Genomic DNA, 21,257 nt, shown 5'->3' with positions numbered 1-21,257 from the left:
CCTTATTAATAAGGACATCCACCATTCCCTTATTAATTAGTAACAACCAGTTACTATTACAAATACTACTACAATGAATAGCCTTATTTATATGTCATTTTCTACCAATATGAGTATATCTGTAAATTCCCAGATGTGAGACTACTGAGTATATGCACATAGGATATATGCACTTTTTAAAAAGATATATGTTTTTATTGATTTCAGAGAGAGGAAGGGAGAGGGAGAGAGAGAGAGAAACATCAGCGATGAGAGAGTCATTGATCGGCTGCCTCCTGCACGCCCCCGACTGAGGGTCAAGCCCACAACCCGGGCATGTGCCCTGACCGGGAATCGAACCGTGATCTCCTGGATCCTAGGTCGATGCTCAACCACTGAGCCACGCCCGGCCGGGCAATGCATTTTTAATTTTGATATTTATAGCAAGATTGCGCTCCTCAGGAACTCTAGCAGTGTCTGCTTCCAACCAGCGGTGCACCAGTGCTTGTGTCCTGCAGCCCCACAACCCCGACATGTTATGAGTCTGCTTCTTGCCGTGTACTTCAAAGGAATTAATATTTTCATTTCTGCGAGCGGTTTGCTTACACTGCTTGCCCATTTATCTATTGTTTGCTCTTTTCTTATCAACTTAGAGGAATTCTTTACGTGTTTGGGAGATTAGCCCCTTGTCTGTGATATGAGATATACAAATAGCTTTCTTAGTCTGTCTTTTGCTTTGCTTACGGTGCTTTTGCTTTGTAGATTTAAAAAATATATATATAGTGTTGGGCAAAAGTAGGTTTACAGTTGTGAATATGTGAAACAGAGTTTATTCCTGTATTATTATTAATTATTGTATTATTTTTTTCTTTGAACAACTGTAAACCTACTTTTGCCCCACCCATTATTCTCTCCTCAGAGAGGCCTTTCTGGCCTTTGCACTGAAGAGGCCTCTTTACCATTGCCTTCTTTTAGGGTTCACGGAAAAGGGGGGAAGGAGGGAAGTAGTAGAATCTATCTTGAGTGGTCTATGCGGACCCCCTCCAGGTTCCACGTTCCTTCTGGCCGCTCTCCTCCCGCCAAGGCCACTGCTCGCTGCCGTGGGTCACAGGCTGGATCAGGGCTAGTCTCCTAAAGGCAGCCCTGCTGCTTCTCCCGCGGCTTCTGTGTGTAGGGCTGGGGGGGGGGGGGAGCATGGGGCAGCCCTTCCTCTCCTTCCAAGCACCATCGTATCAGGTTGTTTCTGAAGGGCTAGGAAAGCTACAGCCACAGGCAACAGGAATTGTCCTGAGCCCCCCGGCACCCTCCAGGGACAATGGGGCACCGAGACTACATTCGAGGGGGGGGGTGCATCTGGTTCCTGGCCCGAAAGGAAGCCTCCTGCCCAGGCCACGTGCTCTCAGGGCAATAGCGTGATGATGCTGCAGTAAGAAGCAAGTAGCCGCCGAGGGGTCACTGCCCTGTCCCGAGGGCAGATGTGTAGCCACATCCCGAGTCTGTGGCCTGGCAGGTGGCCCTCAGAGCCGTAAGCTCCAAGATGGAAAAGCTGGCCACTAGGGAAGGAAACAGCTACCACTGGACTGGTGATCTTAAAGACGAGGGTAGGGAGGAGCGCTGGCTGGGAAGAGAGGCGACAACTCGCTGGGAACAGGAGGGGGAGGACTCGCAGCCTTGTTTTTAGGAAGAGCTGTGGGCACCGGGACGTCTGCCGCCCCGGGGACGCTGTGGCTGACAGTCACGGCCACCACTCTGCCTCATTCCAAACGGGTGTGACCCCCGCAGGGCCGGTGGGATGCGGCCGGGTAAGGTCATCTCAAGTGCAGGAGAGGGAAGGGGGCCCGAGGAGGGGCTGATGTGAGCAATGACCCAAGCGCCCCTCCCTGTGCCGTGGCAGCTCCGGCTCCTTATCAGCCGAGGCCAGAAGCCAGCCCAGCGTCCGGGAGATACAGGCGAGGACTGTCCGGGCGAAGCCAAACGTGCCGTACAAAGCCCAGCACGAAGCTGTCCTTGAGCGGCCCAGAAAGAGGCCATTGTGCAGCGTAATCAGCCTTCTCAGAGTTGACACATTGGGGAGCCTCATGAAAGGGCTTTTATGAGCGCCCTCAGCGCTGACCCGCGGCTTCGGCCGGGGAGCCTGGGGGGCGTCAGGCAGGTGAATGCACAGGCGAGCTTTGCTGGGTGCTTTGCCAGCCTGGCGTAACCACGGGGTGCATTTTAAAGGATCTGAGGAAACGACAAGCAAGCAGCAGATCCTTAGGGCTCCTTTATAAATAGGCAGCCAGCCCCCCAGCTGACAGACGTGCGGTAGCTGGGAGCTCCGCGCTGCAGGACCACATGGGGAGTTCAGGACTCCAGGGCTGTGGGGGGGAAATGGTCTTAATGGGACATGGAACTAGTGGAGGAGTGAGATCTTGGGGGGAAGCTTGAGAGTCCCATAATCAGTCGTTTCTGAGGGAAGGCTCTAGAACTTGGCCAAGATGCTCTCGAGCCATAAAAAAAAATTGCATATGCACTCTTACACAGACAGATGGGCCATTTAAGTTCCAAATTTCTGCTCAGTGTAACCGAGCCTCTTAATTAATATTAGTCTGGAAACTGTGGAAGGCAGGCATAACTAAACATAGGGGCCAGTAAAAAATCTCCTCCCCCAGCTCCTGAAAAGCATCCTTAGAAAGCTCAGCTCTGAGTACAGTGATTTCCTGATGTTCTTCCAAGTTCAATTATTTGGGTAATGAACATCAAGGTACCTGAATGAAGTGACTTTCTGTATAGAATTAATTGGATACTAACTGAAATTTGGAAAATATCTTGGTTTTTCTAAACTCTTAAGAGCTCTATATATACTCAGAATATTAAATTTTTGTCAAATACTCATGCTCTATAATTTTCCAGCTTGTATATTTTCGATTTATATCTTTTGGCATATTGGTTTTAAATTTTTATGCAATGGAATGTAGCAATTCTGGTTTTACCTTTTGTTTTATCCCTAATGAGTCTTTCCTCATTTTGAGACAGTCACATATATTTTCTACTTTGTATTTTACAACTTTAAACCCATTAATCATGTTAAATGTCTTTTGGTATGTAGAGTAAGAACAGGAATTTACTGCTCCCCCCACCGTTAAGCAAATGTCTCAGGACAAAAGAATATTTCTACCTTTCCCTAGTATTGTGAAATCAAATTATTACCGTATTTTAATATCTTCTGAATTAAAATGTTTCTGTTTCCTATTCCATCCGTTAATCTATATATTCTTGCATCTGTTATACCACACTGATAAAACTGTAACTTAGTAATGTCTCTACATATCTAATTGCACAAGTCCAGCTCGTCCCATTACTCTATTTAAATTGTTTCTTGGATAGTCTTGCCCATGTATTACTTCCTTATAGTTTCCATTTTAAATTTTGTAGTCTCTGAGAAAGTGCACCAAGCACCGGGCCCCTCAGATTTCAACAAAATGTTTTTCCACCACTTTCTCTCTCCCAAATGAGTGTCCTGATGTGGGAATGACATGGAAGGAGACAAGGAAAGGGAAAGATGGGTTCTTAGCTCTAGCCTGCTCTCAAAACCAGTGAAGCTATCACTATTTTACTCCTGAATTACCCAGGAGAGAAACATCTTGCCACTCAACCCATCTAGTGTCACAGAGAAGACTCTATTTCTTTTATCAGCAGGATTGTGACCCTATAAATTGTCAAACAAAACAAAAAAACAGACTGGCCTACTTATGAAAAAAGCCATAGTCAAAAATCAAGTACTTACTGTGATTAGATAGAAAGTAGAACAAAAGGGCTATTTTTTAAAAAAATATGTTTTTATTAATTTCAGAGAGAGGAAGGGAGAGAGAGAGAGATAGAAACATCAATGATGAGAGTCATTAATCAGCTGCCTCCTACACGGCCCCTACTGGGGATCGAGCCCCCAACCCGGGCTTGTGCCCTGATCGGGAATCCAACCTGGTTTGTGGGTTGATGCTCAACCATTGAGCCCTGCTGGCCAGGCGGGCTAAATTTTTTTTTTTTTAAGTTCTAGATATAGAATCAAACTTTGTTTTTATTGTATGATGTCATAAGCCTTTAATACAATATAAACATTTATACTATTGGAGATAATTATATTTGAAAATGAAAAAATCAAGGAAAAATAAATTTAGTTATGACAATTTTTTCTTGGTTTATCTTAAATTTACAATAAGAATCTTGATACCATTTTTTTTTTCTAAGATGTAAAATGTCAGATTTTTCATTGTGATGTTCAGTACATTTGTCTTTGAATCCTTTAAAGACAAAGGTATTTGATTTTATTGTTTCAGAGTCCCCCAAATTCTTCATAATTGTTACCTTTGAACATGGATAGAATACCTCAGTAATAGCTTTTCTATTTTAAGGCAACTACTCCTAATGTCTGTGTAGAACTCAGGTATTCTAATTTTGTCATTCAGGCTCTGGTACTATTATCTGTGTTAGTTATGTAACTGCCACTTGAGTCTCCTCATTTTTATTATCACTACTAATATGAAAAAGTAAAACAAACAGCGTGAATTTCTTGGTAAGATTTAAAACCAGAAAACCTTTTCTAGAATTCAGTTTTCGACCCCACAATTTTGGGAAGTAGTTGACATCACTTTCTTCTCTGGAAGCCATTTTTTCACACGAGAAAATGAACCAGAATACACTTTGCCAAATAAATTTCCCCAAATGGCAATTATCCTAAGGATGAAGAACACATTAAGTGGTATATTTAGGCAGTCATTTTCAATGTGTTGGCCCATAAATATTCAAACTGGTAAGATGGGGTGAATTTCTAGTCAAAATCGGCTGTCTTGATTTCAGCCTTTGCAATTAGGCCAACAAGGTCATTTTCCCTTGGGTGATGAAAAGAATTCAGTTTCTCTCAATAGTGCCAAAAAACCTCTAGGTGCAATGCCACTTCAGCTCCTATCACACAGCAGGTTTCCAGGCGGCACACCTAAATCAAGCAAAACACTGACTGACCTGGCCGTAAACACATTCAGTTTGTATCAACGACTATATGCAGAATGTTCTATTTTTAAGATTTTAGCATAAAGTCATTCGCAGGAAATGAGATGAGTAGACTTAAGTTCCTTGTTCTTGTGAAAAATCACTTAATTTTAGTTTCATTTTGTAAGTCTGGGGATCATCACAATAGCACTTTCTGTTATACCTACTAGTTATTAACTTTATTAATATTAGCTTATATCAAACTTTAAGACTTTCTCAATCCAATCAATCAATCCAATCAATAATGAACCTGACATAGGCATTTCTGAGTCACATGGTTACATTAGAATTCTAAAAGCACAAATACATTTAAATAACTGGGTGTTATTGTTGATATCTGGGCTCCCACAAGTGTTACTTTTCATAAACTTTTTCCATAAGTTCTCAGCCATATCTCCATGTTTTCTGAGTTAGCCTTCTATTTTCAAAAGCGTATTTCTTTTTGGCATGTAATTGCTGCTACTACATTCAATGGATATGCTTTTAAAACTTACCATCTGTTAAATGTTTTTATGCATTTTTTTCACTTAATATATGACTTTCACAGCATTATGATTTTAAAAATTTCATTTAAATTCAAGTCCTGTTGAAATTTTAGGCTTTCATTTAATTCATTAATATGATTTTACATATACTGGCACTCACATATACATTTCTATGTACTTACTGGCAAATATTGTGTGTTTATTCCACAATGTTATTTTAAAGTAGTATTTTTTGACTTAGTCACACTTTGCCTGTTGAACACAGATGTGTATTTTTGACTTCCACTAAAAGCACAATCTTTATTTATTTAGATTTTTAAATCCTCACCCAAGGATATTTTTCCCATTGCTTTTCAGAGAGAGTGGGAGGGAGGGAGAGAAACATCGATATGAGAGAGACATTGATTGGCTGCCTCCCACATGCGCCCCTATCAGGCCGGGGATCAAGCCTGAAACAGGAGCCTGTGCCCTTGACTGGAATTGAACCCGAGACCCTTCCATCTGAGGGCCAACACTCTAACCCCTGAGCCAAACCAACTAGGGCTCTTTCTTTTAATATACATGGTTTTCTTGGTTTATATTTTCATTTTCCTACTTTTGATGGTGATATGAGTCAAAGAAAGAATTCTCTGCTATAAGAGAAGTAATAGTGTAAATGCAATGACGCTTTCTTGCAAAGAACAATAAGTGTTGATAGGACCCACAGTGAGTGAAAGACTTAGGCTCTACCTGGCATGGCTGGGGCTCAGCTCTGCGGGTAGTCGCCATCCAGGAGGAAAGACCCTCACTCTGCTCAAGAGCCGTTATTTACCTGGCTACATAAGTAGGTTAAATCTTTTGGTAACTTTATGCAAATCAACATCCTAAACACCAAATAAAGTATGTCTTTAGCCTATTGTCCAAACGGCTAAGGAAAAGAAAAAGTATTTTCCCAAATGCCTCGTCATTTGCAGGGCTGCCAGGCTGCCTCAAATATAGTCGGCCTTTGACACCGTTTTCTGCAGCATTCACTCGTTCATTCATTCCCAGCAAATAACTGAGAGGCATTGTTTTAGAAGCTGGGGATACCATACTAAGTAAAACAGAAAAGTCCCTGTCCTTAGAAAGATTACATTCTAATGGAGGGCAGGTGAAAAACAAGAATAAAAAATAGCTAAGTAAAAGGTATGTCAGAACTATGGAGAAAAAGCAACACTCCAGGAAAGAGCGGGTAGAGTTTTGGAACAGGGTGATCACACTGGAGCTGATGCGAAGTGGTTGAGTTATTGAATTACAGATTTATTTTGATGATGAAGCTGACAAGATCTACTAAAATGTAAGTAAGATGTTGAGTATAAGAAAAATAAGAGTCACATTTTTAAAATCTGAGTAACTTGCAGGAATAGAATTGCCAAAACCTAGCAGAGATTGTGGGTGTGCTTGGTTCTGGCCAGTAGGGAGAAAGCTTAGTTTTGGTTTCGACGTGTTCAATGTGAGCTGCCTGTTAGATATTCAAATGGAGATGTGAAGTAGGCAGGTGGTTATCTGAGCGTGAATTTCAAGGGAAGGGGTTCAGACTGAAGGTACACATTTGATCGACATGCGCATCAAGCCATGTGGTATCACCTGAGGCGTGAGTGCAGATACGGTCTGAGGCTGAGCTTTGGGGAATTGCAGGTGAGAGGTTGTGGGTGCGCAAGAAAAAGACCCAGGAAATGAGATGTTGAAGAAATGGCTACTGAGGTAGGGAGAAAACTGGAAACGGTGATGTCTGGAAGGAGAGCGGAGGGTGGTTGAAAAGGGAGGCAGAACATCAACGTGTCAATGCTGCTCATAGGTCAGGCAGGTGAAGACCGAGAACTGGTCGTTGGGTTCAGCAATGTGGAGGTGCTGGCTGATCTGAACAGGCGCAGTTCAGGTCTCTAGAAGAAGATAAATAAGGCAGAAGTTTTGGAAAGGCAAGAGGTAGAGAGGAGTTCTGTTTTTAAGATGGGAGAAATAAAGCCAGAACTTCTGAGCTGATCATGGCCAGGCCTCTCTCTACCTGCTCTGAGGACAGCACTTCACCAGACCCATAAGCAACGCCATTTCCACCCTGGGGCAGCAATCCTACTGGAGGAACAGAAAAAATAACAGAATAGTGAGGCCAGGTAATTAACGCTAGAATGGTTTAAAAGGAGAGGATTATTAAAAGTATTGGTTTCACAGAGAGGGTGGAGTTTAAATTCTACTTAAAAAAGTCAGTTGGGTTTAGGTAGATGAAAAGAATGGGCAGAAAGGGAAAGGACAGTGTGACATTCGAGGAGCATCAAGATTGGCTTGGCTGGAACTCAGAGTAAAGAGAGATGGACGGTAAAAGTGGAGAGCATTTCCCTCAGCTCAGTGCTGCCTTTATTATCTTGGCAATGAAGGTTAACAGAGTCAAATTATTCATCTATGGTAGCTCTAGAATTAAAAATTAAAATCTTGTTAATAGTTTTGTGATTATTTTTAGCACTTTTCATTAGAAAATTCTCTCAAATGTCTTCTAAATAAGGACCACTAGGTATTCGTGAAGTTAAAGCTAATACAACTAGCTGAATTTTAAAATATTATAATTACTTTTAAGCATAAAAAGGCCGCCCTACACATGACAGAAACACTTCTAAGTAACCACAAATTTCCTCTTAAATGTTGATTGTATCCCATCTTTATGCTCTGGAATGCTATTTTATAAATAAGATATAAGATTTTAATTATTTTTAATTAATTTATTAGATATTGTATAGCTCACAATATTCCCGACTCTATTTTTGGAAAATAGTCTCTTTTTATACTACTTTATGGATGTAACTTTCAAGGAAGTTTTATATTTCTAATTCACATCATATAAGACATTAGAAGAGATTCATGAAAGACTGATATAAAGATGTTTTTCAATGAGTATCTTAAAAAGTTTTCATCAATCCTCAAAATCACCCTAAATATTACCAAACTAATATTAAGAATTTTTAAAATAGTTGTCAAGATCAATTCTGCAGGTAACCAACCAAGTGTTTTTTTCAACAAAGGAAGCTCTTAGGCTGAGCCATGTGAACCTGCCAAAATTTCTATCATGTGTACGTAAAACATGTTAGTTTTCCCAAGGTTTCCTAAATTGGTAAAAGTTCAAAACTAAAGGGGGAGGGAAGATCTAAAAGAGTGTGTGCCATTCTCCTAGAAATTGCACATTCTTTGACAAATTGGCTTTTATTAAGTGTCTATTACATAAAGGTTCTGCCTTAGGTCTTATGGTTTATTTATTTAGCCTTAATGGTCTACAATCTAGTAAAGAAATGAATATAAACAGATATACTTATCATTAGAGTCAATTTTACCAAGCTTAAAAAGCTTCCTATGCTAACATTTGAAATAATTATTTTACACCAGAGCCTAAAGCAAATAACAGGATATAGCTTGTAGGTACAGTGAATGGTTTTAGGTGAAGCCTCTGAAATTTTAATGCTATGTTGGCTACCCATAAAAAGGGGAAGGCTTGGCAAAGGAAACAGGGAGGACTGGGGTAGATCTGAGGCAGGCAAGTACCTTCTGGGGCCAATGGTAGATTTCTCAATGTGATTTATATTACAGAAAATCTGAGTTTAGAAAGCCTCTGTGGTTTTATCTCAATTTTAGCATATCTAAATATTCTGTTAAACATCTTTTTCTGAAGAATGGTATGACTGAGGAATGCACCTGAGTCAATGCAGAAAAAATATTAAAACATACACCATATATAGATGCTATCATTGTGGCAACTTTTACCATAATAACCTCTTATCCATAAAAACTCATGTAGGAAATCAAATATAACTAGAATGTGTTTTAATTACAAATGCATGTTTTAACTATTTTATATAACTATATATAAAATAAAACAGTGGGGCATATTAAATAAGAGCATGTGATGAAGAAATAGGGTTTACCAGTTAAGTTTTAGGCTTGAGTTCCAAAAGGAGAGAAAACATATTCATGTAGGTATCACTGTTGGAGACATAAATGCTTCTAAAACCCAGAAATACTGGTCATCTTTCTTTTTCAATTGTTTCATCAGGAAGAATCTTTTTCAGGTGATAAAACTTACAAGCTAAATTAAAATGCACTCTACTCATTGGCAAGCCACACCAGCAAGAATAATGTGATCACAGTGCTTGGAAGTTTTTGATTTATAACTATACTATTCTCTACTTAGAAGGCTGCAGTCTAGGAGGCAGAGCAATGAATCATTACAATTGTCTATCTGGGAAATGTCAAAAGATTAAGTAAGGGCAGAAGAAGAGAGAAAAGGAAAGAACACACATTTCTGTCTAAGAAATAGTCCTCAATTAATGAGAAGATATCACTAGCACATAAATCCAGTGCTAAAGAAATAATAGTTAAAATTTAAAAATCTTCAAGTAAGACTACTAATAAATCATAATGCTTAAACTTGCTGGGTAGGAAGGCAGGTTATTCTCCAAAGCTCAGATAACTAAATTATTCCTTTTTCTGGGATCACACTGATCTACACTGAGTTTGAAAAAGCAAATTTAAGTTGAAGAAATGAATTAGACATTGAAACCAATCATTAATGGATCAGCTTTTTAAAAAAAGAACACATATAGTTTAATTGATACTTTGCCAATACAAAAATAAGCATCCACAGAATGTTTATTTACTGTTTAAATTATTCCATATTTTCATACATGATGAACAGAAAATATATTTTACCCCACACATAGTAAGAGCAAACAAGTGCAATCTTTCAAACATTAAAAGTCGTAATAAAATCTGTACAACACATAAATAAATTTATACCTCTAACAGCTGTAACACCACCAAACCAAACCAAATAAAAAACATTTATTGTCCAATGTCACCGGTTTACTTAAAAGATGGTCGTACATCTCAATCATAACAACTTGAATCTTTACTAGACTGCACAAGTTTAGATTGATAAATATTTTTTTAAAATAGGGGGGCATAATAAGAAATAACAAAATGGTTATAAAGAGCTTTCCAAACATTGGAAATAATATACAAAATTAGTCAGGGGACAACATATTAAATGGATCCACAGGGTAACTGGTATTACACTGGTATAGCTTAAGGAAAGGAAACAGGTGATGCTTGAATTGGAAAGAAAATTTGGCTTTTTTATTAAAAAAAAAAAAAAAAAGGAACATCAACAGTGACAAAACCCTGTCATGGAGCCTAGAACAACTCTGTGAGACAAAGGGTACAAAGACTTAGGGTTGTATACCTGAAAATCACAGTTAGAAAAAAAAAATGTCAGGAGACGTAACAACAGAACAAGAGCACATAAATTAAACGCATACTGTTTATCACTCCACATCATTGCACATATGGTAAGAAAACAATACTGCAGTCACTCTTGAGTGAGAAAGTATTCAATGAAATAGGAATTTCCATGATGAATATAGGTGTAGACAATCTTATTACCACAAATTTAGTAAATATCAAAACAGTGTGACACTAAGCTAATTAAATCATCTGGTTTTTTTACTGGAAAGGTAATTGTTTCCCTGCCTTCACATGTTAACTTAAAATCACTTATAAATGGAAATATAGATCCATAGAAAAGACTTTTCACATGCAGTCCTATACAATGCACTTGGCGTCAGTATTTCACATCGGATATGTACATTTCTAGTATATACAACCAGACATGTTCAACAGATATCACTGAGCTGTCCTCTTACCACACAAGTTTTATTTACATATACAATTATATCTCAAGATAGATGCTTTTCCCCTCTAAGAAGACACAAAGTTAGCTTGAAGAGTTAAAGTTTTTTAGAATTTTAGGAACTTAATGTCTTGATTTATCTTGAATGGATGTTAAAATGAGGAGTCCACAAAAAAATGCAGCTATACATGCCAACCTTTTCAACAGAGATGAGTTATCTTTAGGAATAATGATCTGTGCAAGATCATTAGTGATTTGAGAAATTTCATGTGCCACACAGACAAATATGAAAGTGCTGACAATGATGTTGAGCATAGGGTTTCCAGGTATGAGTACCAAGATGCCCCTTGTGTCCGCTGCCAGCCATATGTGATATTGGCAGATAAAAAGCTAGGAGGAAAGATATTTAAAGTTAGAGATGTACAGAAGGCCCATGAATATATAACAGTTTTTCCTAATTTAAACATTTGATAGCATAATTATGTTAGCAGGCTTTTCTGAAGCCATTTAATTCTGTTTCACTGCTGGACTGAAAAGTCTATTGCAGTCTGCTCTCCAGAACGATGACTTGCTGAGACACTCCTTCAAAGTCCTCAAGAAACGAACCACAGAAGCCCTCTAACTTTATGAAATTTCTTTGCATGACAGAGAAGACAGTTGACAGAATGATATCTAGACCCCCGTATTCAGATCTCAAACAAAGAAAGACTGTGTATGTGTGTTTACCTAGCTATAAACCTATGTGTACACCCATGTGTGTACTATGCATGACCACATATGTATATATTTGTGAATATATTTATGTATGTATGAAGTTTGGTGGGAAATGGCATGGTGTTTAAGATGTCCTCATGTTTGCTATGTGTGGCCAAATAAATGTTCTGAACTACATTTTCACATGCTTCTGAAATGTACTTCAAGTTCTGTGAGTATATATACTGCAGGCACAACTACTTCTTTTGACTGTGATTGCAGATGTGTTTTTGCTCATCACATTGCTTCAGAATATCAGAGTGGAAATATACCTGAGCCGCTTTGACAAATATGAGCTCTAGGACATTTCTGTATTTTTAACAGAAATACTAAATAGTAAATTAATTAAATTAAAGTTGATAAAACCTCTCATGCTTTAAATATTGAGGGGCTGGCAAAATAAATATTCTTTAGTCCACTGAATGACTTAGTAAGTCATTCATGATCAAGAATTTTAAATTCTATGTAATCTAAATTCTAAAAAATAATAGAACATTTATTCAAGAACTTATAAGGGAAGTTTATTTCCCTATTTTAAAAGACAACTTAGTAAATCTTATACTCAAAAACGTATCTTTTAAATAAATCATATGCCCTAAAATTTATCTTTTATGATTACAATATGAATTCTGTTTCAAAATATTGTATTTCAAATAAAGTCCAGAACACTCAGAATATATTTCAAAATCTACTTTAAACTGATTTTGTAAATAATTTCATATCAGGTATTACACACAAAATGTAATGCGTTTTAAAATTTTCTCAACATTTCCAGTCATAAAGGTATATTTTATTATGATAAGCATTACAACCTAAATTCCAGTAATATCATGTTTAATAATGGAAATGAACAAATTGAAATCCCCTCAGCCTGATTTCATTTATATCTATTTATAAATGTCATTATATCTGTCACTTTTTCTCTCCTGATCTTAGCATCTTGGTTGTGCTTGAAAGTCATCTATGTCTATTCATTTAAATAAAGCTTTAAAAAATTCTACAATATGTTACTGCTTTTGAAAGTATTGAGCTTTTTTCCCTATAATTCCATAAATAACACAGCTTTGATTTAAAAAATATGTCAGGTGCCCTGGCCAGGTGGGAGTGTAGTCCCATGCACCAAAAAGGTTGTGGGTTCGATTCTAGGTCAGGATACATACCTAAGATTCAGGTTTGATTCTGTAAGGGTGTGTGCGAGAGGCAACCGATCAATGTTTCTCTCTCACATCGGTGTTTCTCCCTCCCTCTCTATCTCTCCATTCCTCTCTCTAAAAATCAGTAAAAACATAACCGCAGGTGAGAATTTAAAAAAATATATTAAAAGAAAATGTCAGGTTTTCACATACACACAAGCATATATATAACCCTTGACTGTGTAAGATAGAGCAAAATATTAATGTACCAACCTCTAATGAAATTTTTCCAAACCAAGCAAAAAATGAACTATAAACAGAACGGGCATATCCAGGAATATTCCTTATTAGGATAAAGGCTAAAATCTGAAGGAAAAAAACACAAAGGTACATATTAATAATCTGTTTATTAATATCATTTTTGCTTTCCTCCAAGTCATAACTTTATTCTTTATATTCTTAAACTTGATACACACAAAATGTTTTTTTCAATAAAGTATTAGCAAATTATGTTTGTTCTAGATTTTATACAAACTGGATTTCTCAAACATGTGGTCTGTATATTGCATAGCAGTGCAGATATTAGGTAGTACATGGCTGAATAGTTTTATGTTTATTGGAATATGAACCCACTTTGAGGCCCTTTGTGTAGAAAGAGGTCGTATCATATGTATGTGGCAAAATTTCTAAAACCTCATGATATAGTTTTGCTTCTTCCACAAAGATCCTCTAGAAATTCTTCCCTGCTTCTCTTTGCTGGGCTACTCATTTTTCAGGCCTCAGCTTAGACATTGCTTTCTCCAAGAACCTTGCTGTGATATCAAGATGGGTTAGGAAAAGTCCCGTGTTTCCAAAGCACCCTGTTCTTAATCATCACCATAGTAATCACAATGTACTATTACCTGCAACCAGAGGTGTCTCTGCAAAAATGTAAATGTGACCACATACTTCTCTGGTCCTCCTGGGCGTTCTGAGCTCCAGCCCCAATGGCCTTCCAGAATAAGTTCCTTGAATGTGTTATATGCTCCTTTCCCCCACAGGCCTAAGTTGTTGCTGCCTGCTGTGCCTTCATCCCTCCAAATCAGCTTAGTTTTCTCAGGGAAATCATCCCTGGCCTTCACTCCAACCCCAACTAGGTGATATCCCCTCATGATGGTATCTTATTGCATCATATACTTCTATTTGTAATTATATGATTATTATCTCTAACAGAAGAATGTAGGCTCAATAAGGGTAAACGTATGTTATCACTGTATCCTTCAGCATAATATCTAGCACAGACTAGGCATCACATATTTGTTACATGTATAAAAAATTGTCAAAAGCAAATATGAAAAACACACTTAACATTTTGTAAAGCCTATTAAATGACAAATACTGATCATTTCCATACATTTAATGTAATGACCCTTTAAAGGAGATTTTAATATCCCTGTTCAACAGAGGAAAGTAGGGCTTGGAGTGATTAAATAATACACCTACACTTTAAAGAGTATGATCTCAAATTTCTGTGCTGCTACAGACTGTGTTCTTACCAAGAATTAAGAAACAATTTCTCCAAATCAAGATAATTACCTGCACCACAGAAACAGATGGGTGGAGCTCATTGCACTCGGCTTTGTTTTTACAACTGCTAGCCCAGATAGAATAGGTCTAAAACAAAAAACACATGGATCGGTTCAAATACAGTTACGCCTTAAAGAGGCAGCATTCTCAGAAAGTGTCGAAGTTTTCTTTATTTATAACATTGTACTTCATTATGTGATTTAAAAAGCTTCAGTGAAAACTTTCCATGGGCTTGCTCACCACTTGTTTTGGTGTTTAAACTGCCCAAACGTAAGAAAGCAGAGAGAGGGGCTTATGTCTATGCTTTTCTGGGAACAGTGACCATGAGGCAGTGATGACTTTACCTCAAACACCTGACATTTGTATTTTCCCCCAAGTTTATTACAATTCTTAAAATTCCTATTTCACTTAGCTTTCAGTTATTCTTCATATTTAACATGTGTATGTACTCACTTCAGAATTTGTATTCAATTGGAAAATAAAGAGAAAAAAATTTTAAAGAAAAGATTATTAAAAATAATTGATTAAATTCCTATCTCTTAAAATAAAATCTCTATACCCATTAGGATGTTGGAATATTAGAAGGTTATATTTTGAAACTTACCAAGAAAGAAACTACTGAAATAAACAATAGAACATTTGAAATTTTGTTTGAAAAAAGAGGTTCACCCTTTCCTTCAGAAAGTATTTGACGCTTCTGTAAAGCCAGATAAATGAAAGCAAACAACATTCCATGAAAGACTACCTGAAAAATAAGGAGAAAAAATTTGTTTTAAACAGCTACTTTCCAATAAATACCAAAAAATGTGGTAAATGAGAAAAATATGTATAAAAGTAAGTAGGTTAAAAGCTTAAAGTTTCAGAGTGTCTAAGGACTTAAACTTCAAGAGTAAAACTTCAAGCAATGAAATAAAGCCCACAATTGTTAAAAACTGTCAGCAATGGACAAGTAAACATCTCTTGTAACAATATGAGACAAACTGGCTCATACTGAGCAGTTTCAGCAGCAAGTGAAGAAATAAAGACAATTTTAAAATAATAAAAAAACTATTCTGAAGACGCATGATAAAATTTAATTGTATTCAACCAAGACAAAACATCTTATATTGATACTTCTTTCAATCAAATAAAACACACAACAATAACAACACCAAGTTCATACTTTTAAATAGGAGTATATGTACTCAGAGTGAAAAACATGTGGACCAGAAAGCTTTCTTCTTTAAATTAAGGCTTGATATGCACTACCATATCATAGTAGACTGCTCTGATGAGAAAGTCGAGCATTTAAAATTATTTGATGAGAAGACCTTTGCAAAGCTTTTTATTAATATAAATTAATACATGATTTTGAAATGAAATGCAGTTTGTTAGAAATGGCACAGGAAAGTGTAGTTCATTGAAAACCAGGCAATGGCACATAAATAGGCACCAAGAAAACATTTGTTGAATGAAAAATGGATAAGTGAAAGATGGGAGGAAAAGGGAAAAGAGTAAAGAGAGGTAATTAATATTTATTCAGTGCCTATTATTTTCCGAATGCTGTGCTGGACATTTTACATTTCGTTGGCCAACTGAATCTTAACCATCCTTCAAGATTAAATTCATGGAATTATCCATGACACTGCTCTCTCTTCTTTGCAAATTTCTACCCCCAAATTCATACTGTGTAGTGTAGCAACCAATCATAAGTAGTAATCTTGGGTTTTAAACTAGATTGTAAGGTTAAGAGGCCTGGAGGTATGTCTTCTTTCTCTAATATATCCCTCACAACACCAATACCAGAACATATATTGGGGCTCAATACATATTGTGCTGATTGGCTGAAGCATATGTATGAAGGATCACCTGTAAGTCAAAATTATGACTCAAAGAAAGGCCACTTTATAGACAACATTTTTACAGTATTTTTCTGCTGACAAACATACACATGCATTCCCTTTCTCTGCAATAAAAAAGTAGAGGGACAGGGTGGCTTTGATTTAATAAATCAACATGTGTCCTTATTACAAAAGTAAATAAAACTAGATTAAAATTTTCCAAATAATTTTTTAGGAGTACAATAGGAAATGGCAAAAGATCACAAAGTAAATACATACGTAACGGTCTAACCTCCATCTGAACCACCATTCATATACATTTCCTTTCAATTCAAAACACTTGGACAATGGCCAAAGAGAAAAGATCTTCTCAAATGCACCCTAAGAAAAGGAATCCAGAAAATAAATTAAGATAGTACAAGTCAATACTTGCTTTGCAATTCATTATAAATATAGTTTTCTAAAGTTAGGATTATATAAGGATCACTCACAGTTTTTAGATTCTCTTTATTTCACTTAAAAACATCAGTTCATTTGAAAATAAATTTATTTTACTAATGGCTAATAAAGATGACTTAAAACATTTTTGTTAACTTACTTTCATTGCACATGAAAGGCTACTGATACTGAAAAAATTAAAAAGAACAAGCTGGTAATTGGAAAATTATTCCATTTAAGATTTTAAATTTAGTACACAAAACAGCTAATGTTTACTCATCAAAACACAAAAAATAGAAAAGACTTCAGCCAATATGGTATAAATAACCTAGAAAAATGATGGTTAAGGTTAAAATAGTTTTTCTCTAAATGTCCTTAATAATCTGTAATTAACCATTTGAGTTAAAAGAATTCTGAATTAGTCACCTTAATCAATTAACCATACTCAAGTGCCATTACTAGCTTTTGAAACAAAGTTTACAATTTCACTTTGGTGAAGTTAGTGAATTGTACCCTTTATTAACCTGACAGCCTGGAAAATCTGAGAATGAAGAGGCAGAAGTCTTGGGTACATTCCTGCACATTAATGAAGTCTTTCAAAGCAGAGAACAAAAACCTCGATTTCCAGACTAAAGAATGACGACAAACTCTATTAAGGAAAACTCCACTGTGAGACCTACCCCACAGCATAAAAAAATGGAACATCACAATTCTTAAAAAGGCTGATAAAATTAAGAAAAAATATGAAAATGCTATTATATTATAGGTAATGCTGAATGCTTAGGCCGAAAAACTTTATTATTTTAATAAAATGTAATATTCTCTTTTTAATGACATAATTTAAAATGCTTACAGCTTATTAAAATAGATCCTATTTATGCCTCAGACTATTAAGGATGATTCTTAACAAAACTTGCAATGTAAGGTACTTATGTATCATATATACATATAATTTGAAATACAGAAATATGATCTAATAGGTATACAGCTATTAGATATGATCTTATAAATTATATGTGATATATTTATAATGTACTTTATTTCTGATTAAAAATTTGTTTCTTATGTGATCAATAAACAAGTATTTATTGAGCACCCATTTTGTGAAAGACATTGGGCTATACTGGGCTATGTACTTTTTTCTTGTGCAGGGGTAAACACTAATCCAGGGCAGGGAAACCTTCCTAGTCCCTCTATTGAACCTCTGGTCCACCTTCCTTTCTCTCCCTCAGATGCATCACAGAGTGTTGGGAATTTTAATGTTAAGTAGTTGTTGCATTAACTAGGCTATTTCTTTTACATTTGCCTATTGTTTCCTTATTATTTCATATATCTCCTGCAAAAAACCTTAGAGGTCAAGCAGAAAAATAAATGCTTTATTTCTAAGTATGAAAATAAGTAAGCCTACAAATCAGAAAGCCTACAAAACAAACAGGCAAAGAACCCAGCGTTATAGAATTACACACACACACAGGTTGTATGGCATTTATACCTGATGCAGTGAGGTACAAGACAGAGTGTGGGAGACAAGAGCAAACTGCAGAATATGTCACAACTACAGGCACTGAAATTAAAATATTTTGTTGTAAATATCATGCTGCCCAAATGATACGTCTGCCTGATGGACTGACCAGCAGGTAGCAGTTCACCACCTTGCTAAAGTAGCTGAGAGAAAATGACCAAACTTTTAATTAAACATAGTACATATATACAAATCCCTTTGCTCCTAAGTTGGTTTTACTATCTGCCAAAATTTTACTCTATGCAGTTATGGAAAAATCAAGTCACACTTTGATGCACTGAATAATGCACAAACCGAGCTGCAAATTCTGTCAGGAGAATTTTGATCTCCACTTAGAGTAGTGTCTTGTAAGAGGCATTCAATAAACGTTTGATTGATCAAGTAAAATGGGTTCTGAACAATTGCCAGAGGAAGAGCTTTAAATTGCTCTTACAACAAAACAGGGGTAACAAAAGTAGGTCTCAAAAGAACCACATTGAGTAGTCAACTACAGAGTGACACTTTTATTACAGTCATTAAAAAATGAAGCTAAAGAAAAGCTCTGACTCTTCTCACATACTTTAATAGACTTGAACTCTCAAATAAAATAGAACAAAATATAAACTAAAAAGACTGTACAAACCTGAGAGTATGCCAAAAAACATATACATAACAGCAAGACAGCTAGTTTCAGCAGTAAGCCAAAATGCCAGAAACAACTTCCTAAGAGAGAAAATATTTAATTTACTAAAAAAATGTAAATTTACGTAAGAAAAGATATTAAATACTATCTAACATAGTAATATGCTACATAGTTCTTAACATAATTTAAGGCTGCTTATAAGTTACACAAAATACATCTAAGCAGCGTTAAGTTACAAGGAGGGCAAAAAGGAAAACAGTGGCGAGTCCCCGCTAGGAATGAGGCTACAACATACACCAGAGGGACACCCTACACACCTGCTCTTCGACTACTATAAATATATTTGAAAACACCTCCTGAATTCAATTATACCTATTCATTACTGAAAATTACAACAAAATTTGAAACAATATGTTCAATGTAATTCTAACAGACACTCATGTTGAATCTAATTTAGGGAAGACGGCTTAAACATTCAAGTTCTAAAGGGAGAGCTTAAGAACTCTCTAATGGACTAGGATTTAACCATAAGACATATTTTAACACATACATGTTTGAAGTCATGTGTTCACAGTTTATACACACTGATTATTCATTTGATTAATACTTCGTGTTTATGTCAAGGAATTAAACTACAGAGACTGTCCAAAGACACTAATGGACTTTATTAAAGGCTGGAACTCAATTCTTTCCTGAAAATTTATTTGATAATTATAACAGAAGTCAATAGAAAATATTTTTGATATACAATATTTGGTTAAGTACATTATTAAAAATTTTTAAATATTTTTCCATAAAGAAAAAATATTCTAATGATATGACCTTAGAGGGGGGGCATTAAGATAAATGACAGTGGCCTCACTTTGAACACTATCAGTAACTGGCTATGTGAAATTTGAAGATGACAACTTTTGGACACTTAAGTTTCCTTATAGGTAACACAGGTTGATAATAACCGCTTAAAGGATTTTCTAGAAGATAAATTATACTAGTGCTTTTAAACTTGTTTGACATAAAAAGCCTTTTTGCAAATTAATGTTTATTCAAAATCTCAATATATATAAGAAACCAAATAAAGCAGAGCTGGCCCTTACTTGGCTTTCCTTTCTCTCTTCTAGCTCTCTCCATTCTGGCTTTGTACAAGACTGAAAACTGTTGCATTAGTTAACAGGTAAAATGGCTTTGAAAAATTTAAATTTAAAAAAGATACATAATTTAGATACAAACTATTATTCTGCACTGTTGTGTTATTTGAACTACTTAGCTGCAGCATTTTAGAAATAGTTTTTAAGAACAAACTTTTGAAATGTCAATACTACACATACATTTTAACTGTTTACATGTCTCAATAAAAATAATAGCCTTCAGCAACGAAAAAGAAATTTAGTACATTGAAAGAATATATTTATTAACATAAGTAAGAGAGTATATTTACCGTTTGCTTTTTTTTGGATTATCTGAGGCCACAATGCTAAAGTAGCATATATGACTATGAACCATACAGTGACCAAGGGGACAAAGTAATACAATTGATAAGGCCGATCCATTACTATACATAACACCACTACCAGAAAATTGAGACGAAATAAGACCTATAAAAAAAAGAAGAAAATTGTTTCATTCCAAATATTCATGAAGAGTAAAGAGATTCTGACAAAGTATAAATGTTTATTTGAGACTAGAATAATAAATGGACATTTTACTAATCCCTAAAATTGTATTTGTTCTACAATCATTGTAAAGAGTTGAATATAAAATATTTATGCATCATTATATTAACTAAATTCCAGCAAAGCACAAGCCTGAGCTGTCCTCTGATTACAACTGCCATCGTGTTAAATGTACGGAAAAAATCATAAATCTCCTTCCTAGGGATACAATTCATAAGCAGAGATTAGATTACCTCAAGAAAAGGTGTCCATTTCATCTCTATTTGATGTTGACTTACCCCATTTGAGATTAAATTGAGAGTTGTCATAGATACAAAATGATATTACTCAAATTAAAAGTATCTTTGGGACTTATGGAATAGTCATTTCAGACAGTGTGATGTCATTCAAAGAACAAAGAATATGAGAGATTGATAGAGCTGCAGCACTTACTATATAACCATAGGCAAATTATTTAACTTCTGAGCCGCAGTGTCCTTGTCTGTACACATGAAGATCATAACTCAGGGTTGTTAATGAGGGATAAGTAAAATAATGTTCAGAAATTGCCTAGAGTAA

At 36.0% G+C, this 21,257-nt stretch overlaps 1 protein-coding gene across 1 annotated transcript in view; it reads right to left on the bottom strand.

Moving 5' to 3' along the window:
- Positions 1 to 10,628: 10,628 nt before the first annotated feature.
- The window catches only part of CASD1 (CAS1 domain containing 1), a 43,907-nt gene continuing 33,278 nt past the window's right edge, over positions 10,629 to 21,257 (bottom strand). The window contains exons 12-18 of the mRNA XM_081147256.1: positions 20,465 to 20,621; positions 19,030 to 19,109; positions 16,727 to 16,828; positions 15,232 to 15,372; positions 14,637 to 14,714; positions 13,335 to 13,427; positions 10,629 to 11,565 (exon numbers count right to left, since the gene is read on the bottom strand). Of these exons, the coding sequence (XP_081003382.1) occupies positions 11,299 to 11,565; positions 13,335 to 13,427; positions 14,637 to 14,714; positions 15,232 to 15,372; positions 16,727 to 16,828; positions 19,030 to 19,109; positions 20,465 to 20,621 (918 nt within the window). The 3' untranslated portion in view covers positions 10,629 to 11,298. The remainder of the gene's footprint in view (positions 11,566 to 13,334; positions 13,428 to 14,636; positions 14,715 to 15,231; positions 15,373 to 16,726; positions 16,829 to 19,029; positions 19,110 to 20,464; positions 20,622 to 21,257) is intronic.

The sequence above is a fragment of the Miniopterus schreibersii genome, assembly GCF_964146895.1.
Source record: "Miniopterus schreibersii genome assembly, chromosome: 9".
In the NCBI taxonomy this organism is placed as follows: domain Eukaryota; kingdom Metazoa; phylum Chordata; class Mammalia; order Chiroptera; family Miniopteridae; genus Miniopterus; species Miniopterus schreibersii.
This window is presented reverse-complemented; position numbering and strand designations above follow the sequence as displayed.